Genomic DNA, 21,305 nt, shown 5'->3' on the forward strand with positions numbered 1-21,305 from the left:
TGAAAAACCATGTTTAAAATGTCCAAATGTCCTCTTTGGTTTTGGTGTTGTGGATTAGGTTTGCCTTTTAGCAGTATAGAATTATTGAGAAGTTAATTGATGCATCACCAACTTAATCAGAAGTTCCTTCAGACTTCAGTAAGTTCATTAGGCTGCTTGACCAGTAAAATATATGAGCATAAATAGTATTTATGTCAATAAGCTTGTGACCAGAGGCAACATATCAGGGAGAGACATGATCCAGAAGATCTGCACTGCAGATGAAAGAAGTGGGAGGGAGGATACCATGACTGTGGTCCCTGTCATGCTCTTTGTGGTGTTCTTCATGCTATGGGAGTTACAGATGCTTCCTGTCTCTCAAGTGCAACTGTGTGTAGGTTTCCATGTGGGATGGAGGAAAACCCCATGTCTTTCCAGCACCATGTAATTCTACTCCATGTTTTATGACCAGGATTGAGCATTGAGAATTGAACGTTCCCTAACATTGCCACATCATTTTTCCTAACTTGGTGTGAGTCACCAACCCTTTCAGCATATTAGTATCTGTTTCCGCAAAGCACAGGCAGTAATACTTTTCATCAGTAGAGGCATTATGAGATTTCATTTAGGTGTGGAAAGCATTTTTGGAGTACCAAGATGATAGGTGTTGTGTAATGCATGTGCAAATCTTTGAGGAATCAAAATTGCGAAGTTACTGTTAACTTAGAAATTCAAAGTTTATTCCTAGTCACAGACCAAGACACAGGCATGAAATAGTGACAAAATAAGGGTAGTAAGCAAGTGGGAGATTCTTAAATTAAAGTTTGTTGTTGTTTTAGTACCTTTTCCAGCATATGGTAAGGTAACTTCCTACTTTTTGTGTTAATGGCTTGCCTTGCTTTCCCATGCTCTGAGGGAATGCTTTAATCTCAACTTCAAGAAGTGCTAGGATTTGTTTTCCAGATGGTGTTCGCTCTGCAAAAAATTAGGTGTTCATTTTTTAAGATTTCATAATTTCTCTCTCTTTTATTTTAGAAATCTTCCAGAATCCCTGAGGATGACATCAGGTTAAGAAAAAACAGAGACCAAAACTGTGCCAATTTCTTGGAGCCATCTACTGTGCTTGCTACAAAGGAAGAGAAAATGGAAATTGAAGTTCCAGTTTCTGAACATAAAAGCATCACCACAGTGGCTTCACCACATCCCACAGACAATCCAACCCACTTCTTTTCGCCTGCTTCCAGCCGAAATGGACTTAGGGACAGGCATGAATCTCTGGACAGTGAAGTTGCTAAAGAGATCAGATACCTAGATGAAGTGCTGGAGGCAAATTGTTGCGATTCTGCTGCAGACAGTACATTTAATGGGACATCCTCCCCTGAACCAAGTGCAGTCTCTGTTATGGATGGTTCAGGAGCATCTGCTAATGTCAACAAAGAGTCAGTGTCTAGTGAAAGAGAAGAAAATGTAGCAGACAAGCAGGTATCCTTGGAGGCTGAGACATGTGAAGCTAATATAACAGATGAGAACCTGAAATCCAATGGCCATTCCTTGGGTGGTCTGAAAGAAGACACTAGGGAGAGTCTGAAGGTGCCAGGAAGTCCCACTTCTTCAAACAGTTCTAGAAGATCCTCTAAGGATGGAGAGACAACTCTTACAACCCTTAAGAAAGAGGCAAAGTTTGAACTGCGAGCCTTCCATGAAGAGAAAAAGCCCTCAAAGCTCTTTGAAGATGAGGAAGAGAAAGAAAAATACAGAGTCCGCAAAGTGAGACCATCAGAGGAAATGATGGAACTTGAAAAAGAAAGAAGGGAACTCATTAAAAGCCAGGCTGTCAAGAAGAACCCCAGCATTGCTGCCAAATGGTGGAACCCTCCTCAGGAGAAGCCCCTGGAGGATCAACTGGATGAAGAGCATCTGGAGTCTCACAAGAAGTACAAGGAGCGCAAGGAGAGGCAGCAGCAGCAGCAAGGTGCAGCACCAACATCCCCTAAACAGGTCAGCTGCTCCTTTGTATCCCCAGAGCCTGTCAGTATCAAGAAAGAAGATATTGTCACAGAGCAAATTGACTTCTCAGCTGCCAGGAAGCAGTTCCAGCTGATGGAGAATTCAGGTCCATCTCAGGGTCAGGCCCCACCAAGGCGGTCAGTAACGCCCAAAATGTTCTCTGTCAAACCCTTCTACAAAAGCCTCAATTCTCCGTGTGTGGACAGGCCGATGTCGTCCGTGACAAGACCTGTTTCAGTCTGCGGGCAAACTGGACAGCTTGAGGGTAACAGCGCCACAGTCGTCAAAGCACAGAAAGTCTCTTGTAGCTCAGAAGAGGACAAAAGCACTCAGAATACCACAGCTGACACAGCACGAGACTTACCTTCCAGTGATAGTCCCAGAGCTGGGCCAGCCTCAAAACTGTGGGCAGAGGATGGAGAATTCATGAGTGCAAGGGCGGTCTTCACAGTGGTGAAGGATGATGGACAGGGAATTCTAGATCACTTCCCAAAGTCAGGAAGCGCCTCTTCACCGCCAGAGGAGCTTGACTCCGGTTTGGATGACTTGTCTGTCAGGTCTCAGGATACCACTGTCTTGGAGACCCTTTCCAATGACTTCAGCATGGATAACGTAAGTGACAGCGGTGCCTCCAATGAGACCATGAGCGCCCTGCAGGAAAGCTCGCTAGCGGATTTCTCTCTGCCGCAGACCCCGCAGGCTGAAACTCCAGCTGAGTGCAGGGCTGAAGGCATCTCCAAGTCTTTCAGTGACCCAGGCTGTGACTCGCCCTCCTCTGCCTTGGCAGACTCCATGCTGATGGACGACCAGCTGGACTACCACGCTGGCCTGCTGGTTCAAAACGCCATCCAACAAGCCATAGCTGAGCAGGTGGAGAAAGGAAACCCAAGGGAAGAAGGAATCCCAGCAGAGAAAGAAGTCTCAGCCAAAGAGCAGCCAGCCAGCACTGGGCCAGCTCCAGCCTCCAAGGAGCATCAGAACCCAACGTTTGAGCCACCCCAGGTGTCTTCACCAGTTCAAGAGAAAAGGGACACCATACCAAAGACTTCAAAAGAGGAAGACTCAGGACTCAGGGAAGGGAAGAGTTTGCAGCAGTCGCCCATGTACTCAGCCAGCCAGCCATTCCTTGTGGAAGAAAGCCGACCTGAAGTCAGCTATTTCAGCAAGTATTCAGAGGCAGCGGAGCTTCGGAGCACTGCCTCCATCCTGGCCACACAGGAGCCTGAAGTGACTGTGGGGCCTTTCAAGTTACGGTCGAGGAAACAGCGGACTTTGTCCATGATTGAAGAAGAGATCAGAGCTGCCCAGGAACGAGAAGAGGAGCTGAAGAGGCAGCGGCAGGGTTTGCAAATGGCACCAAGCCCTGTTACAAAGAGTGCACCACCCATGTCCACCAGAACCGTGTCTTACAAAACTGCACCAGGTAAGAGCTCAAAGTGTCAGAGCAGAAGTGAAACGTGACTGAAGGGTCAGGTATGGTTTAGTTTTATGTCATTTTTTAATGAAAATACTGTTTTGCAGGGGGTGGGAGGGCAGATGGCTTAATGTGCCTGGAAACTGTATGGGACAGCTTAATTTTCTGGCTGTGAGCACACCTGTGGAAGGTTCTGAGTTTTCACAAATAGTGCAGAGACACTGATAATCCGTACTAAACCCCGTTCTGTATTCACCCACTGCCACATGGTAGTGTGACATGTCCATCGCTGTGCTGCTCAGACCACCCACTGAAATTTAGGATCCTTTCAGGGAAGCACAGCAGCAGTTTTTACAGCTGTGTGGCTATTTGAAAGACAAACACCCAAGACTGTCCTTAATAGGTTTCCTGTTCTCCTGCACGCCATTAGGGAAGTGCAGAATAAGTGAAGATGTGCAGATTTTGGGGTATGAATTTGATATCTTTTTCTGTGTGTTTTGCGTTCTGTTTTGCGGTCTTGGTCTTAATGAGCTTTGTCTTGTAAAATTATATCCAGAGTTATGGGTTGCCATGTATTTTAGCTGGTGTTATTCACTACTGAATTAAACAGGCAACACAAACAAATTGTTCAATAGATTCAGTGGAAGTCTTCTTGACCGATCAGTTTCTGCGTTCTTTTTCTGACATTCACAGCAGTTAGAGCATATCTGTCTCCCCATTCCGCTTCTCAAGAAATAATGTCAAACACTGATGCCTTCTAAATATAATACAGAAAAAAATACATTTTAAAAAAACCCCAGAAACACACACCAGGCTTATTTCTGTGTAGTGATTTTTATTAAGCATATACCTGCATATGCTTTGCAAGTGCCTGTAGGGTTTATTAACAGTGGTCATTGTGAAAAAGTATTCATTCTACCAAAAGTACTTAAATGCTGTCTTTATTTCCACTGGGGTAAATACAAGCCAGTGGTAGTAATTTTCTTTTGAAAGTCATGGTAAGTTTGAATCAGAAGTAGATTTAGCCCATTATTCAGTATGATTGTGAACTTGGAGTTTTATGGAGCACATAAATAGAGAATACTTAGTTCAGTTTCTTCTGCAAAGAGGATGATCTTAACATGTATTTTTTGAAAAAAATGTAGCAAATACCAGTCTTTTCTTTGAAGTGCTATTGTTATAACTCCTAGTATAGCATTTTCCATAAGGATCCTTTCTAATCTGAGGTGTTCTGAGAAATATCTGCAACACATGAGATACAGGGCACTACAGACGTCAGTTAGGAGGACTTGTTTCATAAAGGTGTGCTCATGACTGTTCAAAAACAGCATCATCTGTAGTGAAAGTGCTCGAAATGGGGTAGATAATGATTGTATTTTACTCAGAAGTGATGTTGGATGGGCTGCTGACACTAATGCTTGTTTTAACAGAGCTTCTAGGAAAACAACATATTTCTGCTTTCTCTACACAAAAAGGCATTTACTTTGTGTCTGTAAAAATGTTTGTCGTAAATTACATTCTAGAGAAAATTATAAACTTCTGTTTATAATGAATCATTCCAGACAGTTTCCTTTAAATGTCCAACTGCCATATGTTCAAGAAAGAAAATTGGGATCTCTTAGACAATGACTCAAGCTACTGCAATTTGCAGCCGATGACAAGGCAAAGAAATAATTTCTAGGAAAAGATGAATATGTGTCATTGTCTAAGACTATCATTGATCAAAAAACCCACAAAGAACATTGGCAAAGTTCTTCTTAGTTCTTCTGCCTTTAGTGCTTGCTGAACAGCAGATGTGCTCAGCATAGCTCTCAGCTGCAGGACCCTTAGCATTGGAAGGTGTATAACCTCACCTCTCGTAAAGTTCATCTCCTCCTTGCTGTCCCTTTAGCCAGCTATATTGCTGTTAACGCCTGCAGGCATCCTTAGAAATAGGGTGGAGGAATACCATGTAATCTCTTGAGAGATTGCAGCAACTTCCCTTTTAATAGTTACAGGATCTTTTCAATATTTGTGAAAAAAGTCAAAATATAATTTAGGAGAGTCACAAACATCAGGCTATTAGGATAGACAGAGCAAAGGTGACATACAGATCAGAAAAGAAAACCTGCTTCTGCTGGGGCCAGTAAGGAATATGCTGTAGAATATGTCTGGTACTGTAGTATGTATATCTAGTTTCACAAAGAAAAATAATAGCAATTCTACTACTGATGGTAGTAATAAAGAAGAAACAGAGGTATTTCTGTCAGCAAATTGCCTTTTCCAAGGAAAGAACTGGCAGTAACATCAGGATACCTCAGCAGGAAGGGATTAAGAGGTCAAGTATAAATTTGAAAAATCTGTTTCTAATCCTTAAGTGTGGAAGTGCATACTTACTGTTTTGAGAAGGCATAATAATAAACTTAATTAGCAATGGCCTAAAAATCAGGCAGTATTTAGGTGGTGGTCTGGGCAGAGTAGCTTTTTTTAGGACTCCTGGTGTTTCCTGACTACTTATTACTGCTGCTCCCCTTCTGTGCTTTGAACCAGGTGGATACTGACATAGGTAACAGAAAGACAAACCTTGAAAAGGGACTGCAGTGAACTGCAGTGTAATTTAACTGAAGTGTGGCAGATTAACACAGTTCATGTAGGTGTATATGTGCAGTAACTGCTAATTACTTTAGATAGCAAACAGTGTGTCTTTACTCACCCTGACATGCAACTTCATAGAACCGATGGTAACACTCAGTTTGTCTGCCAATCACTCAGCACAATCCAAAAGGTCTTTTAGTAATAAACTTCTGTACTGATAACAATTATCCTTTAAAATTGTTTGTTGATGCTTTGAAACAACCTTTTAACCCATCTCAGACCACTGAATTGAGACGCAGAGTAATTTCAGTGGAATGTGTACACTCTTCTCCAGGGCACTCCTGGAAAGGTAAAGATGAAGAACCTATGTGAATTTTTCCCAGAAAAGTTGGGTTTCCTGCATGAGGAGACTCAAGAAAGACCAAATTGCCAGAGTATTGCTGTATGGATAGTCACCATGGATCCCAAAATATTTCTGGAGCACTATTTAAAACTGAATGTCTCCTGTGTTGTTTTGCTGGAGCTCCTGCTGCACTTGGTATGGTGTGAGCAGCGGCACAGCAAGACAGTGGTTTCCTCCAACAGCGTGCAGGTGGTACAGCATCTCTCCTGAGCAGAGGAGAGGGGCCTGTCTGATAGTTTATTTGAGCAGGATGATGAGTGTGCGACTTGAGACGTGAGAATCCAGCATAAGCATGGTTATGTAATTCCTGTGGTTTTTGTTATTCCTTTTATTAGAAGTAACTTTGACTATGCAGGACTTGTATCTAAGTTCCTGTAGTGCCTGGCTCTGAGTAGTCCTGTTCCTCAAAAGGAGGTGTGAGAATCATTACAGGAGAGGTCTCGGTTCAGTGAAGGCTTTTCATCTCCAGCCAAACCCTTTGTCAATATCTGCTGTGTCAGGATGAGAGATGGGGAGTACCTAGCAGAGAAACCATGCCTGACAGGTACTTTGGGAAGCTGCCACATCTGCCTTTTTGGTGTTGTCACTAAAGTATTGCCAGGTGAGGCATAAGGCTCATTGGGGCTTGTGTGCAGGCACTCGAACACTTGCACCAAGCATCAAGGAGAACTGCCCCCCATGCCCATCTTCTGTGGCCCTCAGCTGATGAACTAAGTGAGAGAACTTCAGTGGGTGTTGAAAGCTCAGTGATGAAGTTGCAGCTTAGACACACAAGCAGTCAGATACCTCTAAATTGTCAGTAACTGTGAGGGATGTGTACGTGCTGTCCTTTTCTTTCTTCTCTCTACTTTCTTACCCTGAGTGGCCGCTGTGGAGTTTAAGCCTCCATCAGAGAAACCACTTCAGCTTCAAAACCATTTTCCACTTCAATTTTTCTCTAATAAAGACCTATGTTTAGGAAGCTTCTCAGGTTCAGCCATAGCCTGAAGATACTTTTTTTGTAGTGGGAAGAGGAGCAGAAACTTCGGGCAAGATATTTCATGGTTGTTGCTAAATTTTTAATGCCTTGTATGCATGTACACAATAAGGAACAGATACAATACATATGTATGAACTCCCTCTTCAAATCAGAATTATGAGAAAGCCGAAAGTAGAAATGTTCATGGAAGATGCTATTTCGTTACCCCTTTATAGGCAGTTGTATGGAAAAAGAAAGTTAATAATTTTCTCCAGGGATTTCTCTGGAGTGCTCATCAGTCATCCCCAGAATACTTCCAGGAGTGCCTTAACAACATACCAACCGAGTTCATTTGCCTTTTGCTTTCTCACTCCCTCCCTAGTGGAGGATGTCTATGAAGTGGGAGAATCTTTGAGACACACTTTATTTACTGTTTGCTTGTTTGTGGTTTTGCATATTTGCATTGTTCACCTGGTTCTCAAGAAGAGCAGAGAAGCCGCGTTTCACCTGGAGTGGTAATGAGGCTATGTGTTACTAGAGGAATCTTTTTTTTTAATGTACTTAAGCAATCCCCTGAGTCCAGCACAGACTGGTTTCCTGCTGAAATGTCTTACTTTGAAAATTTTTCTCTGCTATGCAAATGTCTTAAAAAAATTTCAACAGCATCTCTAAGTAAAAAGTAAATGTGTGTTTATAGATTTGGGATGCTGTAGCCTTCGTATAAATACAGATATGTATAATATGTGTACATATATTGTATATATATATATCATATAAATATATATGTACATGCAATACAAAGCTTGGAGTCAATGATTTCTTGAAGGTCTCTTCCAATGTTAATGTTTTTCTCATGTCATAATGGAAATTGATGGGGCTTGCATCCGGGGCAAACAGTCCTGCACGAAGATGTCCCCTTTCTTAAGTAGAAATCCCCAAAACCTACAATTTGCATTGTTTGCCAGGTGAAGGGGAATGAAAGGATCTCTTTTCAGCCATTAGGCTTGTTTGTAGATTTGAGCATCCTGTGGTGTGTGTATCGCTGGAGAAGGTACAAGTTGGGCAGACATCTGAGAAGCCTCATTCTTCCCCCATTATGTACATCCATCCAAGGCAATTACTAGTGTAAGGATGAAGTCCTTAATCACCAAGATATCTGACCCTTAATCAGGCCTTTCATTTTCATCACGCTTTTTTACCCAGTGGGCCTAATTGGCAGGGTGTCAGTAGTTTCAAGTCTCTCCTGCTGATCAGTCTAAGCTGTCACACATGAGTGCAGCTGGGCAGCTCAGACCTACTGTTGGTCTCTGCTTTGGCAGCATAACTCCTCTTTATCTGTGGACCAAGTTTTGATGAAACTCAGACAAGAGCTTGTCCTCATAGAAGCTCCCCCTTCAGTTTCTGGTAGGGTGTTATAAAAAGGATGGATTCCCATCCTCATCACTGCCCAATTAATTAAGCTTAAATTAATTAGGCTAAAATTAAGCTTAACTTAAGGAGAAACTAATCATATTGGGTTTTTCAACACTGATCAGAAATGGAAAACCCTGGCAGGGGAAGTTCTTGTAAAAGTACCTCTGGAGTGTTGGCTCACTTCTACTTCCAAGAATAAATCGTGTTGATTTTTACAGGAGATGTCAAGGCTGCTCTCTAGTGGCTGCAACTGTCATGACGGTTTTTGAAGGCCCAGCTAGGGTTTTCATTTGTTTTATCAACAAGTTTCCTGAAACTCAGCATGATCCTTCTGATTATTTCACTTATTTTTAAGGGGTTTGCAGTGGGTATTTTTCTCTTTTCATGGTATTTTTTTTTACATTCATTGAAGTGTCTTATTTCAAAGAGTTGATGATGGTTGGATGGAAAAGGAAACATGATTTTGGTTCAGCATTTCTTTCTCCTGTCACAGCTGAGAACCTCCACATATCATTCCCATGATCTGCCACTGTCGTCCTCATTTTACGCAGCAGGACATGGTGGGTGCTTCACCCCAAGTCAGCCCCTGGTGGTGGGAAAGGCAGGCTGTCCTTCCCAGAGAAGTATGGGTTGTCCACCTGTGAGTGCTACTGCAGCTTACAGGCTTTTCCTGGAGGGCCTTTTACCTGCCTTTGGGGTCACTGTGCTCAAAACAGTGACCTTCCGTGGGATGCAGTGGACTCAGCCAGAGAGCAAAATGAGTTCTCTTTGGCTTTCCTTCAGGAGGGAACTCAAAGGCCATGTCTGAACCAAGAGTTTATAGGACAGAGACCTGATCCTCCTCTGCCACATCCTCCTCTTTGCAACCTGCAGGAAACTGCTGCAGGGAAGAGCAGTGCTGAGGATCGACCCAAAGCCTTTCTTGCTTACAAAGCAGATAAAAAGCCCTGGAAAAAGAGAAGGCAGCTGTGTTTAACAAGATGCCTTCTTTGGATGTCTCGTGCATGGTCCCTGTGTTGCACTGGCTGAGCAAGAAAAAAATCATCTTGTGATTTTCCAGAATCTTACAAACATTTCCAAATCACAGAAATGTATTCTGTAGGAGGAAATGGGTATTTCAAGCAGGTACTTTTGTAAACGGTGGTTTTGTAAAAAGATTTTGTAGTGGGTTACAGGAAGAGGGAGAATTTTTTTTTAAGTCTATAACCATCCTGATTTACCAGATTGTTTCATAGACTTCATTCCAAACTGTTTCCTCGTTCAAAATCTGCTGGAAATGCTTCTCCAGCTGTCATCGTTGGTAAACAATTAGTGAGTTCTCAGCTTAGAAGGGGTCATTGTTTTTCATGTCATTGCAGGGAAGATAGAGAAGATCAAGCCTCCTCCATCCCCCACCACAGAAGGCCCTGCCTCGCAGTTGGACCCTCCACCCGAGGAGTCTGCAGGAGCCCAGCGGCCCAAGAACCTGATGCAGACCCTGATGGAGGATTATGAGACACACAAAACCAAGAGACGAGAAAGGATGGACGACAGTGCGGTAAGCGCAGTTCTCCTTCTCCCTTCATGCTCTGTGATAGAGACCATGACTTGCAAGAACCAACAGACACTGAAAAAGGTCCTTTCACCAGAATCTGATCAGATCACCTTGCAAGTGGGTAAGGACTTTAACACATTGCAAGGGGCAGGTGTTCGAAACGGAAGGATGCAGGCCAGTGAAGAGGAAGAGTGTGTCACTGCAAATATTAAAGGCAGCTCATATTATGTTTAATTTTCACTAATTATGTTAACTAATAATAAGAGCAGTGTGTAGCTGCCCTGTAATTGGCAGATTCACACATCACCAGGACCCTCCAATGGTTTATTTTAGTAGTGCATTGAAATTTGTGGATCAAGCATGTATTCACACCTGTGTTTGTAGACTGCCCCCCGCCATCCCCAAAATCCAATCCAAGTGTGCTCAGTCTTCACTGTAAGTTGATAATTTCCCCAGAAACCAGCAGTTGTGGAACTAGACTGGGAGTTAACTTGGATCCTTCAACAGCTGGCACGTTGTTGCTGGATTTGTTGTCTTCCTTCCAGACGAGCAGTAGTAGAGTTCATCTGAATTATGGTGTTTCTGAATTAAGATAGTCTTTATTAGAGACACTAATAAGGAGAGCTACAGATTTTTTAGCTGGAAGTATCAAAATTCAGGAAAATTTCTTTTTCCTAAGAGAGCGTGAGCTGTTTCTTATTCAGAGTCATTATTACTGTGCAATGAGTGCAGATAGTAACTTGTATCTTACTTGTAGTAAGATACAAGTTCAGTGTCAGAGTCAGTATTTGCTGAAGCAGCCAGAGTCCTCCAGACATTTCCCAGAGATGTCTGAACAATGACCCTACTGCCAAGGATGCTCCAACAAACTGCTTTCTAGTAGTGTTCACTAAAGTCAGGTTCTTACTAGGAATATAGATGTAAGTGAAGTTTTGTAACAGAAGTACTGCGCTAGTGTGGCAGCTTTTAGTTGCTTGTGGATATTGCACAGTAACAAAAGGCAGTAAAAATCAGAAAGAATGCAATGTGGAGGGGTCCTGTTGCACTTTTGTTGGCTGACTAAAAATGCAGATAGATTTGTTTCCAGTGCACACCTGAATTTTTGGTCCCTTATTCTACTGAGGCCACTGAAGAACAAGGTTCCATTGCCCATCAGACTTCTACAGCAAATAGAAAACCAGCTTGTGCGCAGGAGCATGTCTTGTTCTGGCAGTGGCATCTTGGGGCCACATCTTAGGAAGGAGCCACTCTCTGGTTTCTCTCCCTCCCCAAAGCACCCAGTGAAACAGGGTGGTCCCACCTGCTCTGGTGGGTGCTGTTTCCTGGCATCTCCCCAGAGCATCTGTCCCTGAAGGTGCTCAGAGGCTTGCATGATCTTTGCAGAAGCTGAGAGGAACATTAAAAAGAGTTGGGTGTGTAACACCCACTGTGCAAACCAGCACTGGAGTCCCACACCGAGACCATTGGCCTGGTGGCTGCAAACTTAGAGCAGCTGCTCTGCTCTGGGGTGGCACTCAGCTTGTACTCACCCTGTGCTCTTCCTCTGCCCCTGTGAAGAGTGAAGGTGACCTGCCCAGCCTGTGAAGTGGTAGCTTGTGCTGGAATCCTAGGTCCTGCTCATTTATTTACCTGAGCACAGCTCCTCAAGTGCTTGCAGAGCTGCACACATGCTCCCTGGAAAGTGGACTGGCCACAGTTGCCTGGTCTCTGCTGCAGTTTGAAGTGATGTCCTGTCCAGAGTGCTGGTCAGTGGTCTGGGCAGTGTCTGACCACAGAGGTGTGCTCTGGGTGCCATCTCAGCTCTCCACTGCTGCTAAAGCTGCACAGCCACTGACAACCCTAAGATGCACTGCCAGAGCATTGGTGCCACTGAGACAACCTGTGGGATAGATCCTTTCCTGGCATGAATTTTCAAGGCTTCAGTGAATTTGAAAAGTCCCAGTGCACACCAGTGTCCCACAGTGCTGAGGTTCATCATCATTCTCCTCCTCTGTAAGCCCACTGCATGAAGCCAAACAAGATTTTTTTGCTGCCCACCCAAAATCCTATTAGATGTCTGTGTCCTGCAGAGCCCAGAGAGAACTTCCTGAGATCAGTGGGAGTGTTTTGTTTCTTTTCCCTGGCTTTTTCCACTCTCCTTTGGTAAACAACTCTGCCATTGCCTTTGTCTGTCAATGGTATAATTTTAATAAGAAGTGCTGCACTTGTACACTGTCAGTTTGAGTGAATATTTTGTAGTCCAGGCTAAGCAACTATTTATTTAAAAGCCAAATAGCTTTAATTTGTCAGCAGAGATCATGTGAGCAGTGTTCTCAGGAAAAGGTTTTTCTGTAACTAAAGAAACAAAATAGCCAATCACTGCACTAATTTTAAAAATACATTAAATACAGCAGGATTAGGAGCATAACTGACAACCAGACAGGCAGTTGCTCCTTGGAGTGTGATGTCCTGAGAGCTGAATGTGGCTCAGCATTGCTCAATGTGAGTGAGGAGAACCAGAGACTTCCTCAAGTACTGGAAGCAGTCAGGGTGCCTGGCACAGCAGCCGTCGTCTCCTGAATGGAGAGATTTGTGGAAAGGTTTCATGTCCATGGGAACTCCCGTTCATGCTGAGCACACCAGCAGTACTGATGTACAGAGATCCACTTTCACCCTGTGTAAGACGCAACAAAAGCCAGGAGGGTGGTTTCTGTAGGGCATTCACCCTCTGAGTCTCTCCTTCAGGCACCACCACCTTCTGTTTCATGTCTGGCTTCAGTGGCTTTAGTGGCTACAACGTGGCCTCTGTGGTCGAGGCTTGTGGGTCGTGCCTTTCAGAAAGAGAGGGCAAATCAAGCACATCTTGGAAGAGCTGTGCTGCTCAGGAAGGGGGGCAGTTTCTTCCAGAGGATGTGTGGCAGTACAGGTTTCAGGAGATGAGTGCAAGAGAAAAAGCAGCAGCAAGGAAATGGGTCAAGCACTGATGGTAAACAAGACTGAGACTGGCCAAGCAACGTCATTAAAATAACACCAAACTGGCTAATCTTCACTTTTTTTTTTTTATGACACTAAGTTGCTTGAAGTTTTATACTGTGCAATGTGCCAGTTCTTAGATTTCTGTAATTTGTTCTTGTTTCCTAGTTATAACATGCTTGTTCAATGTACTAATGTTGGTCTTTTCCCTTTCTACCAGTACACCTGTAAATTACTGTCTAGCAAGGTTACTTCTGAGGTACTTTTCAAGTGCTTGTTTATTTTTGCTTCTTCTTGCATGGTGATTCCAAGTGCATGTTGCTACAGTTGTCATTTTCATAGTGTGTGCCAGTGACATTTCATATAAAAAATATGTGTGTGTGTGTGTGTGTGTGATATTCCCTTATACCTCTCATCAGCAAATATTTGTGTGGCTGGTTTTCTAACCCTTGGATTCTAGTTACAATTTATGGCATGGGAGGGGTTGTAATTAAAGGGATGAGAGCTGTTGCCTGGGACTGCAGCATTCCTGAGGTGAGAAATAAGAACTTCCCCTTAATCCCCCTTACTGTTTATTTAGCTGGCAAAGCTAAACCTGGGATCCAAGTGTCTTCAAATGCTGCATGAAACTTCGGTAGCTTTCCTTTGTCTTTGATTACAATGTATTTAATACTATGAAAATCTATAGTATTTTATAAAAAAAACTTGCACACCATCCTTTGATCTATGGAAGAGTCAGATCCGAGTGCATGGCCTCAGTTTGTTTCATATTGTGAACCTTTCCTTGTCCTTGTCTGTTGTGATGTGATGACTGATCACAGTCCTACAACTTAGCATCAGTGTTTGTCTCAGGGTGGAATAAACCCAAATCTGCCAAATAAAGGGTATTTACAGTGACATTCAGTATTTAAGCAAAGTAGTAATTGGCACAGTCCTTATATCCCCAAAGCTGGACTTTGCCAAAGGAAGTAATTTTAAGAGCAGGTAGTTGGTACTAACGACAATGCTTGTTTCTGCAATGTTTGTTAATGAGGTGCTCAATAATATGTGTATTTCAAATGCCTGTAATTTTCTCTGCAGATTGTGGTAATGACTGATACTTATTTGTCCAACATCAGCACTTTTTCATAAACCTGAATCTTCTATTTCTTTTTCTATTCCATAATATATTTGACAACATCAGCTACCTCAAGACAAGTACATGAACATTTTCTGACCTGGAGAGTAAAGCAAAGACAAGCCATTTCTTATTCATTAAATAATTTATAGTAAGTTTTATCACACTGATACGTGCCAGTGATTGATCTTTGTGTATTTATATAGTTAAATCAGTATCAGAGCACTGTGCTTTCCGAGTCCTGGTTTTAAACAGAGGTTGTGCCTTTTCTCCTCCATAATATATGCACAATAATCTAAGTCAAGATTTGTGAACAGCAGGTAGTGATCAGAGTGTTCAATGTTGTGTGAGAGGCACAAGTTCAGGTGTAGTTTTTACAGGCCCAGGCCATGGTCTTCTGCTGGGAAGAGTTTTGTGTCCAGCTTGTGTTATGGTAATGATACAAAGAGTAAGGAGCTGAAAAAGAGTGTGTTTGAATGGGAAATGGGCTAGAAATAAAAAATACTGTAGGACACAGCAATTCCTCATGCAGGTGAAAGTATGTTCTCTGGCTATTCCCTAGCATCCATCCTCAAACTGAAGAAACCATGTGATTCTCACTGGAAATCTTCAGCTGAAACTAGGCAGGTTGTTTCAGAAGCAACAGCAAGACTCAAGGTACATATGTCCCTACTCTCTACTAATCCCACAGCTGACCTGTGTCTCCTGTTCACCAGAGCCTTCCAGAATGCACTCTGGTGCAGGCAGGTGGGTCAGTTTTAATCATTGTAGCTGTGCCAGTTGTGCCTACTCTGGCTTGGGAGCAGGGGCATCCACACAGTGATTCTGACAGCTCCACTCTGGAAAGCAGAACACAGCCCCCCAGCAGAGCACAGTAAGTGCTGGCGTTCAGCTACCACAGCAACTACATCCTGCTTCATAAGGGTGATATGTTGCATCTCCCCCAGATTCCTGCAGCCTGTAATAGCAGCACACCCCACTGCTGTTTAGAGACCTAAGTGCATGCCCTTATATAGGACATTTTTATCCTCAAAACTCTCTGGTTTTGGCCTTACAGCTATACATACATTCAAATGTACAGGACACTAGCTTGAGTTTCCATAATGCCAATCATGCTGTAGCAGATAACTGCAGTAAGGTGATTTATGCAACATTAAAGGCTACTGCTGAAAATTTTTGTGTTACTAAACAGAAGATGAACTAGATTTCATGATACTAGATTTGATGGCATGGGGCACACAGTTCATGTTTTAATACTTAGAAGCAGCAATTTAATACTGCCATTGTCTTGTTTCAAGTAAACAAATTTTAGTCTCAGATACCCAGCTCCTCACTGTGTTTACTAGCACTCTGGGTATTCAGTAAACAGCACTAAGTGGGTACAGTAAAGAAAATACCTTCATGCAGAAGAAATAGATGCTCTCTTGGTAGTTCCAGCATTTAAAGCATTTAGTTTATCATTCCTGAGCAGGAACACTCACATCTGCAGGAGCAGGCAGCCTCTTGCCTGCATTTGCGCTTCCATCTCTTCATGCACACTGTGCTCCATGAATGTGTTTTCTGAAGCAACTTTACCACCTAGTACTCACAGAGTTTAGACATGCAGACCTTTGCATTTTCTGTTTTCTCTTCTTCTTTTATTTCTTCCAGATTCATATGGAAATAATCAGTTAAATATTAAACCTCAGAAAAACTGTTTGCTTCCACATCAGTTTTGCTACTACTGTTCAACAAAAATTGTCATGTACTATATAGCAGTCAGTTTTATGATTGCTCAAAAATAACACAACTATTTCAGTGGTTGTGATAAATATTAATTGGGCTAAAGAATATATATATATGTGTATATATATATATATATATATATATATATATATATATATAGCTTACTCTTGTTGTCAGTAAAGGAGCTCTTAATAAAGCTGTAAGCTGTGTGCTGGGTTTGTAAAATCAGCATGATGATGGAAACTCTCCATCTCTAGGATGGATAGAAGAATTATTCATATGCCACCTAAAAGTGGCAGCTGTTTCAATTTTTTCTCCAAAATCCTCAAAAAATAAATTAAATCTTCAAGGAAAGAACCTTCTGCAATTCTTAGCGAGACCCTGAGCGGCAACCACAAGATCCATAAAGACGTTTTCTGCAGAGGAGGTGAAGAGCAGTTCTTACAGCCCTGCATATCTTTTGTCTTTCCCTCACGCCTACTTCTCTTCTCCAAGTTCTTCCTCTTCTACTACAGCTGGTATTCAAATCACCTCTGCCAAATAAGACATTTTATGTAACATTGCTTTTTTCCCTGATGTGGCCTTTTCAATAGGACATAGTTCACAGGCTGGAGGAGCCTAAGCTTAAGTGAAGCCCCTGCTTCATGATCTTCCTGCAGCTGTGGCCCTGGCTGCCTTAGGACAGACACCCTGAGCACCAATCTGCCCCTGTCTGCCCCCACTCAGCTGATGCAGGGCATTATCAAGGAGGGTGCTTGTGAAGCATTGACATAGCATTTTTGACTTGCTGTGGAGAGCCTGGGGGTGCTGCACTCACTATGGGTCTAGAGTCAGCCCTGATACCAGCCAAATTTATTTTAAAATTGAGATAGTTGACTATTTTTAGGCAAGCGGTTTCCTGGGTCATGATTTCAATGCTCCATTGAGGAGTCCCAATTCCCCACTCAGTCATTCCAGTTGCGTGCTATAATTATGCCACTGTTTCCTCTAGAGGGTCTAAAACTGTCACAGCCTTGTAAAAACAAGGGTTGTTTTAGGTCAAACACTCTTTTCAATAGATAGAAGAACAGAAGAATAATTCTGGAATAACTATTCAAAAGGATCTTCAGTTTATATGCTGTACCATTTAGTGTTAATACTGAGCCAGACTTGATTTCCTGCAAGGTGCAAGTCCACACGCTATGCCCTTATGGTACCTCTGATATGAATCTGGATACAGTTTTGCTTGGAGACCCAGCAGCATTTGTAGAAGCTGACAAACTGTGGGGTAGGTGTGCTGAGCAGGGATAAATGGAAGAAACCCCATTGCCATCTTTGAAGACAAATAGAAGCTGACTGGTCCAGAGCAGGAATCTTCAAAGTTCAGGTGTCCTGACTTTTGCAATCCATCACCAGAGACCATCCAAATACTGTGATGTCCAGCAAAGAAGCTGCTGATTTCAGGCTGTCCTAAACTATGCAAAATCCATTTTACTTTCAGCTGGCATATTTTGCAGACCAAATTCCACAGACCTTATTTAAAAACATGGTGGCAGTTTTAGTTTGCAATTTATGCTGAATGATGCACTGATACCCACTCCCAGTTTTGCTTCTCCATTGTTCAGTTTGAGATGTCTTTTCTTGGTTCAGGCATTCTGCAGTGGGAGTAACTCCAGTATACCCCTTACAGGCTGATGTCTCAGACCAATTTTTTCCTACTGATTATTTTCTCTTCTCTTCTCTTCTCTTCTCTTCTCTTCTCTTCTCTTCTCTTCTCTTCTCTTCTCTTCTCTTCTCTTCTCTTCTCTTCTCTTCTCTTCTCTTCTCTTCTCTTCTCTTCTCTTCTCTTCTCTTCTCTTCTCTTCTCTTCTCTTCTCTTCTCTTCTCTTCTCTTCTCTCCTCTTCTCTTCTCTCCTCTCCTCTCCTCTCCTCTCCTCTCCTCTCCTCTCCTCTCCTCTCCTCTCCTCTCCTCTCCTCTCCTCTCCTCTCCTCTCCTCTCCTCTCCTCTCCTCTCCTCTCCTCTCCTCTCCTCTCCTCTCCTCTCCTCTCCTCTCCTCTCCTCTCCTCTCCTCTCCTCTCCTCTCCTCTCCTCTCCTCTCCTCTCCTCTCCTCTCCTCTCCTCTCCTCTCCTCTCCTCTCCTCTCCTCTCCTCTCCTCTCCTCTCCTCTCCTCTCCTCTCCTCTCCTCTCCTCTCCTCTCCTCTCCTCTCCTCTCCTCTCCTCTCCTCTCCTCTCCTCTCCTCTCCTCTCCTCTCCTCTCCTCTCCTCTCCTCTCCTCTCCTCTCCTCTCCTCTCCTCTCCTCTCCTCTCCTCTCCTCTCCTCTCCTCTCCTCTCCTCTCCTCTCCTCTCCTCTCCTCTCCTCTCCTCTCCTCTCCTCTCCTCTCCTCTCCTCTCCTCTCCTCTCCTCTCCTCTCCTCTCCTCTCCTCTCCTCTCCTCTCCTCTCCTCTCCTCTCCTTTTCCTTTTCCTTTTCCTTTTCCTTTTCCCTTTCCCTTTCCTTTGCCTTTGCCTTTGCCTTTGCCTTTTCCTTTCCTTGGAAGCACATTTGCCCCTCTACTAGGAAAAACAGAAACCACTCAGCCCTGGTCCCTCCTTCTGGTGGTTGTTCTGCAAAAAGAGGAAGCATGGTTTTGGGCAGAATTTCAGAACAAAATCCCACTAGTGGAACTGGACTAACTTTGTAGCTATGGTCAGTGCTGAGAATGAGATGGAGTTTTTGTTAAAATTAATCTCTGTTGGACAGATTTTATCTTAGGTCTTTGGCTTGTTCAGAGTCATAGTCAAAAGAAACTAAGAGAGCAAAGAAATACTAATGCTGGCAAAGTCTGTCCTATCTTCAGCTCTTGAATGAAGATGTAGAGGTTACAATTGGCATAAATGCAGCAGTGCATTCTCATTCCCATAAGCAAAGTTATGGTGGCCTGTAATTTCAGCTGGCAGTCAGAACTGATTTTCTGATACTGCCGGTACAGTATGTATTCTTCCAACCACAGCTGGTCATAAGCTGGAAGAAGAATTTCTTTAGTCTTAAATTATTTACTTTTGTTCTAGTCAAGGCTTAAGTCCTCCCTGCATGTGACTTTCTTCACAGAAGAATAAAATACCATCATCCTGTCTCAAAAGGTCATCTACTCTTCTGCAGTCAGGGATTGTGCAGAGCAGCTTGCAGGAAGCATTAGGGATGAGGGATGGCCGGCATTGCTTCAATGAAAAGTCATGTATTTGTTGTGGGATTTTTTTTAACTGACGTAAAAAGCTTCAAAAGCTTGCTTCTTTGGGAGAGATGGTTAAAACACACTGAGGATAATTGACATTGCCAGCTCTGTAGTTTCATCATGGAACTGTTATTCAGTGTTGGTCAGAAAGTAACACTGTCGTGTGCTTCTGTAAGAAGGCTCCAGGCACCTTTATATCTCATTCTGCTCTGTGAAAAACACCCACAGCCATGCATTATTTGCTGAGGAGTGTCTCCGAAGCATCACAATAATGCCTTTTGGTGTTGTTTCTTTTCTTTTTGACTTTCTCAAAACATGTGTCAAAACTGTTTCTTACATTTTTATTTATTTGTTCGTGTGTGTGCATATGTACAAATAGACACAATGTGTGCATGTACCCGTGTGTATGATGTATGTATATGAAATACATATAAACATATCAGGTCCATTTTGTACCAGGCTTTGTAGGCCTTCCTCATGTAAATCTCCTTTCACATGTGCGTGGAGTGATTTTTCCCTCAAGGATTTCTCACTTTGGTCACAGTGTGCCGTAGCTGCAGCCCCACGACCACGAGAAGGGGCTGGGGGCAGGCACTGCTGCCAGGTCCTGCCCGAGAGGGTGATTTGCTGAAATAGGCGGCTGTCTGCTTGCTGGGCCTCATGTGCAGCTCCAGAGCAGCCTCTGGACAAAGCTGCAGGGTGCTTGCTGGCTCCTGCAGTTTTAGTTTGAAACTAAACTAAGCTTGGCCTTGGGGAGAGGACCAAGGCCTGGACAGGGCAGCTGGGCTAGTAGAGGTCAGCTGGGGCTCCCTTGCAGAGAGCCGGATGCTGCCAGATAACTCCTGCCACTTGTGTCCTCCTGTGGTGTGGCTTTGCTCCTGTGTGCCATCTTCCCTCTCTCACGCCAGCGAGTGCTTCCATTGCCTGTCTTCCTTCCCGCACAGGGTGTGGCACTGGAGCCCTGTGGGAGGGCCGGCCTGGCTGGTCCCTGCCGGCCTGGCTGGTCTCTGCCCACCTGGGTGCACAGTGTGGGACACCCTGAGGGCAGGGCCAGCTGAATGACATCCTGTGCTTTCCTTTTCTCTCCTGACCAGGTCCTGGAGGCAACCAGGGTGAACCGCAGGAAGAGTGCTCTGGCGTTGCGCTGGGAAGCTGGCATTTATGCCAACCGAGAGGAGGATGAATAACCACTCTTCAGTGTGAAGACAGCAACCAGGCATGCCGGAACCAAAAAAATGAGAATGGAAGAAAGAAAAAAAAAAAAGCAAACACAAAAACCCACCGTGAAAGCAGCAGCATTTTAGTCCAATATTTATTAAATACACAACAAACTTGATGCACATAGACACAGAAATGATCCAGCTCCTGGCAATCCTAAAACTACAGGAAAAACACACCTAGAAAACAGCCCCTTCTTCTTCCCTCCATCTCCCCTCTGAAATAATGCAATGGAGAGGGTGCAGGGGGTGGGAGGCCTTGGGGTGTGCACAGGAGGGTGATTGCGCCCACGGACCAGACAGGCTGCAGACATGTGTCAGGAAGTGATTTGTGGAGGAGTCTGCGGCCAGGGCTCACACCTGTATTTCTTGCTGACTGAATTGCCAGCCCTGCTTGTCCCCAGGACCATGGTAGCTCCTGTCAGAACCTCCTGCAGTTCCTTCGCCTCCCACAGCCGCTGCACAAGACTGTCAGCATTAATTCGGCATACTCTTATCCAGCCACAAAACACAAAGATACTGCCCTCTGTTCTGTTTTTTTGAGGAGACTGAAGGGTTGGGTTTGGGATTGGGTTGGTTGGTTTTTTTTTGGGGGGGGGGGTGTGTGGGGTGTGGGTTGTGCTCCCCTTTCTAGCAGTTTATCTGTTTAAAACAAGAAAAACCCAACAAACAGGGAGGCAGTTACTGCAAATGTACAATCCAGCAAACTCAGTCAAACAATCCTTGTGTTGCAAACACAAGCCATCACAATTTAGGAGTGGAATAGATGGGGATGAGAGCTAAGCCAAATGGATTACCTTAGCTTTAGGATCCTATATG

At 43.8% G+C, this 21,305-nt stretch overlaps 1 protein-coding gene across 5 annotated transcripts in view; it reads left to right on the forward strand.

Annotated features, from left to right (window-relative positions):
* Nucleotides 1-21,050, forward strand: part of PALM2AKAP2 (PALM2 and AKAP2 fusion) — a 267,455-nt gene extending 246,405 nt beyond the window's left edge. For 4 of the 5 annotated variants that reach the window (XM_058043266.1, XM_058043271.1, XM_058043268.1 and 1 more), the window contains 4 exons: nt 1,015-3,409; nt 10,107-10,285; nt 13,455-13,493; nt 20,364-21,050. In XM_058043266.1, the coding sequence (XP_057899249.1) occupies nt 1,015-3,409; nt 10,107-10,285; nt 13,455-13,493; nt 20,364-20,456 (2,706 nt within the window). In that variant the 3' untranslated portion in view covers nt 20,457-21,050. The remainder of the gene's footprint in view (nt 1-1,014; nt 3,410-10,106; nt 10,286-13,454; nt 13,494-20,363) is intronic. The other variant, XM_058043267.1, reaches the window with a different exon arrangement.
* The last annotated feature ends 255 nt before the right edge of the window (nt 21,051-21,305 follow it).

This window comes from Melospiza georgiana, chromosome Z (assembly GCF_028018845.1).
Source record: "Melospiza georgiana isolate bMelGeo1 chromosome Z, bMelGeo1.pri, whole genome shotgun sequence".
Classification (NCBI taxonomy): Eukaryota; Metazoa; Chordata; class Aves; order Passeriformes; family Passerellidae; genus Melospiza; species Melospiza georgiana.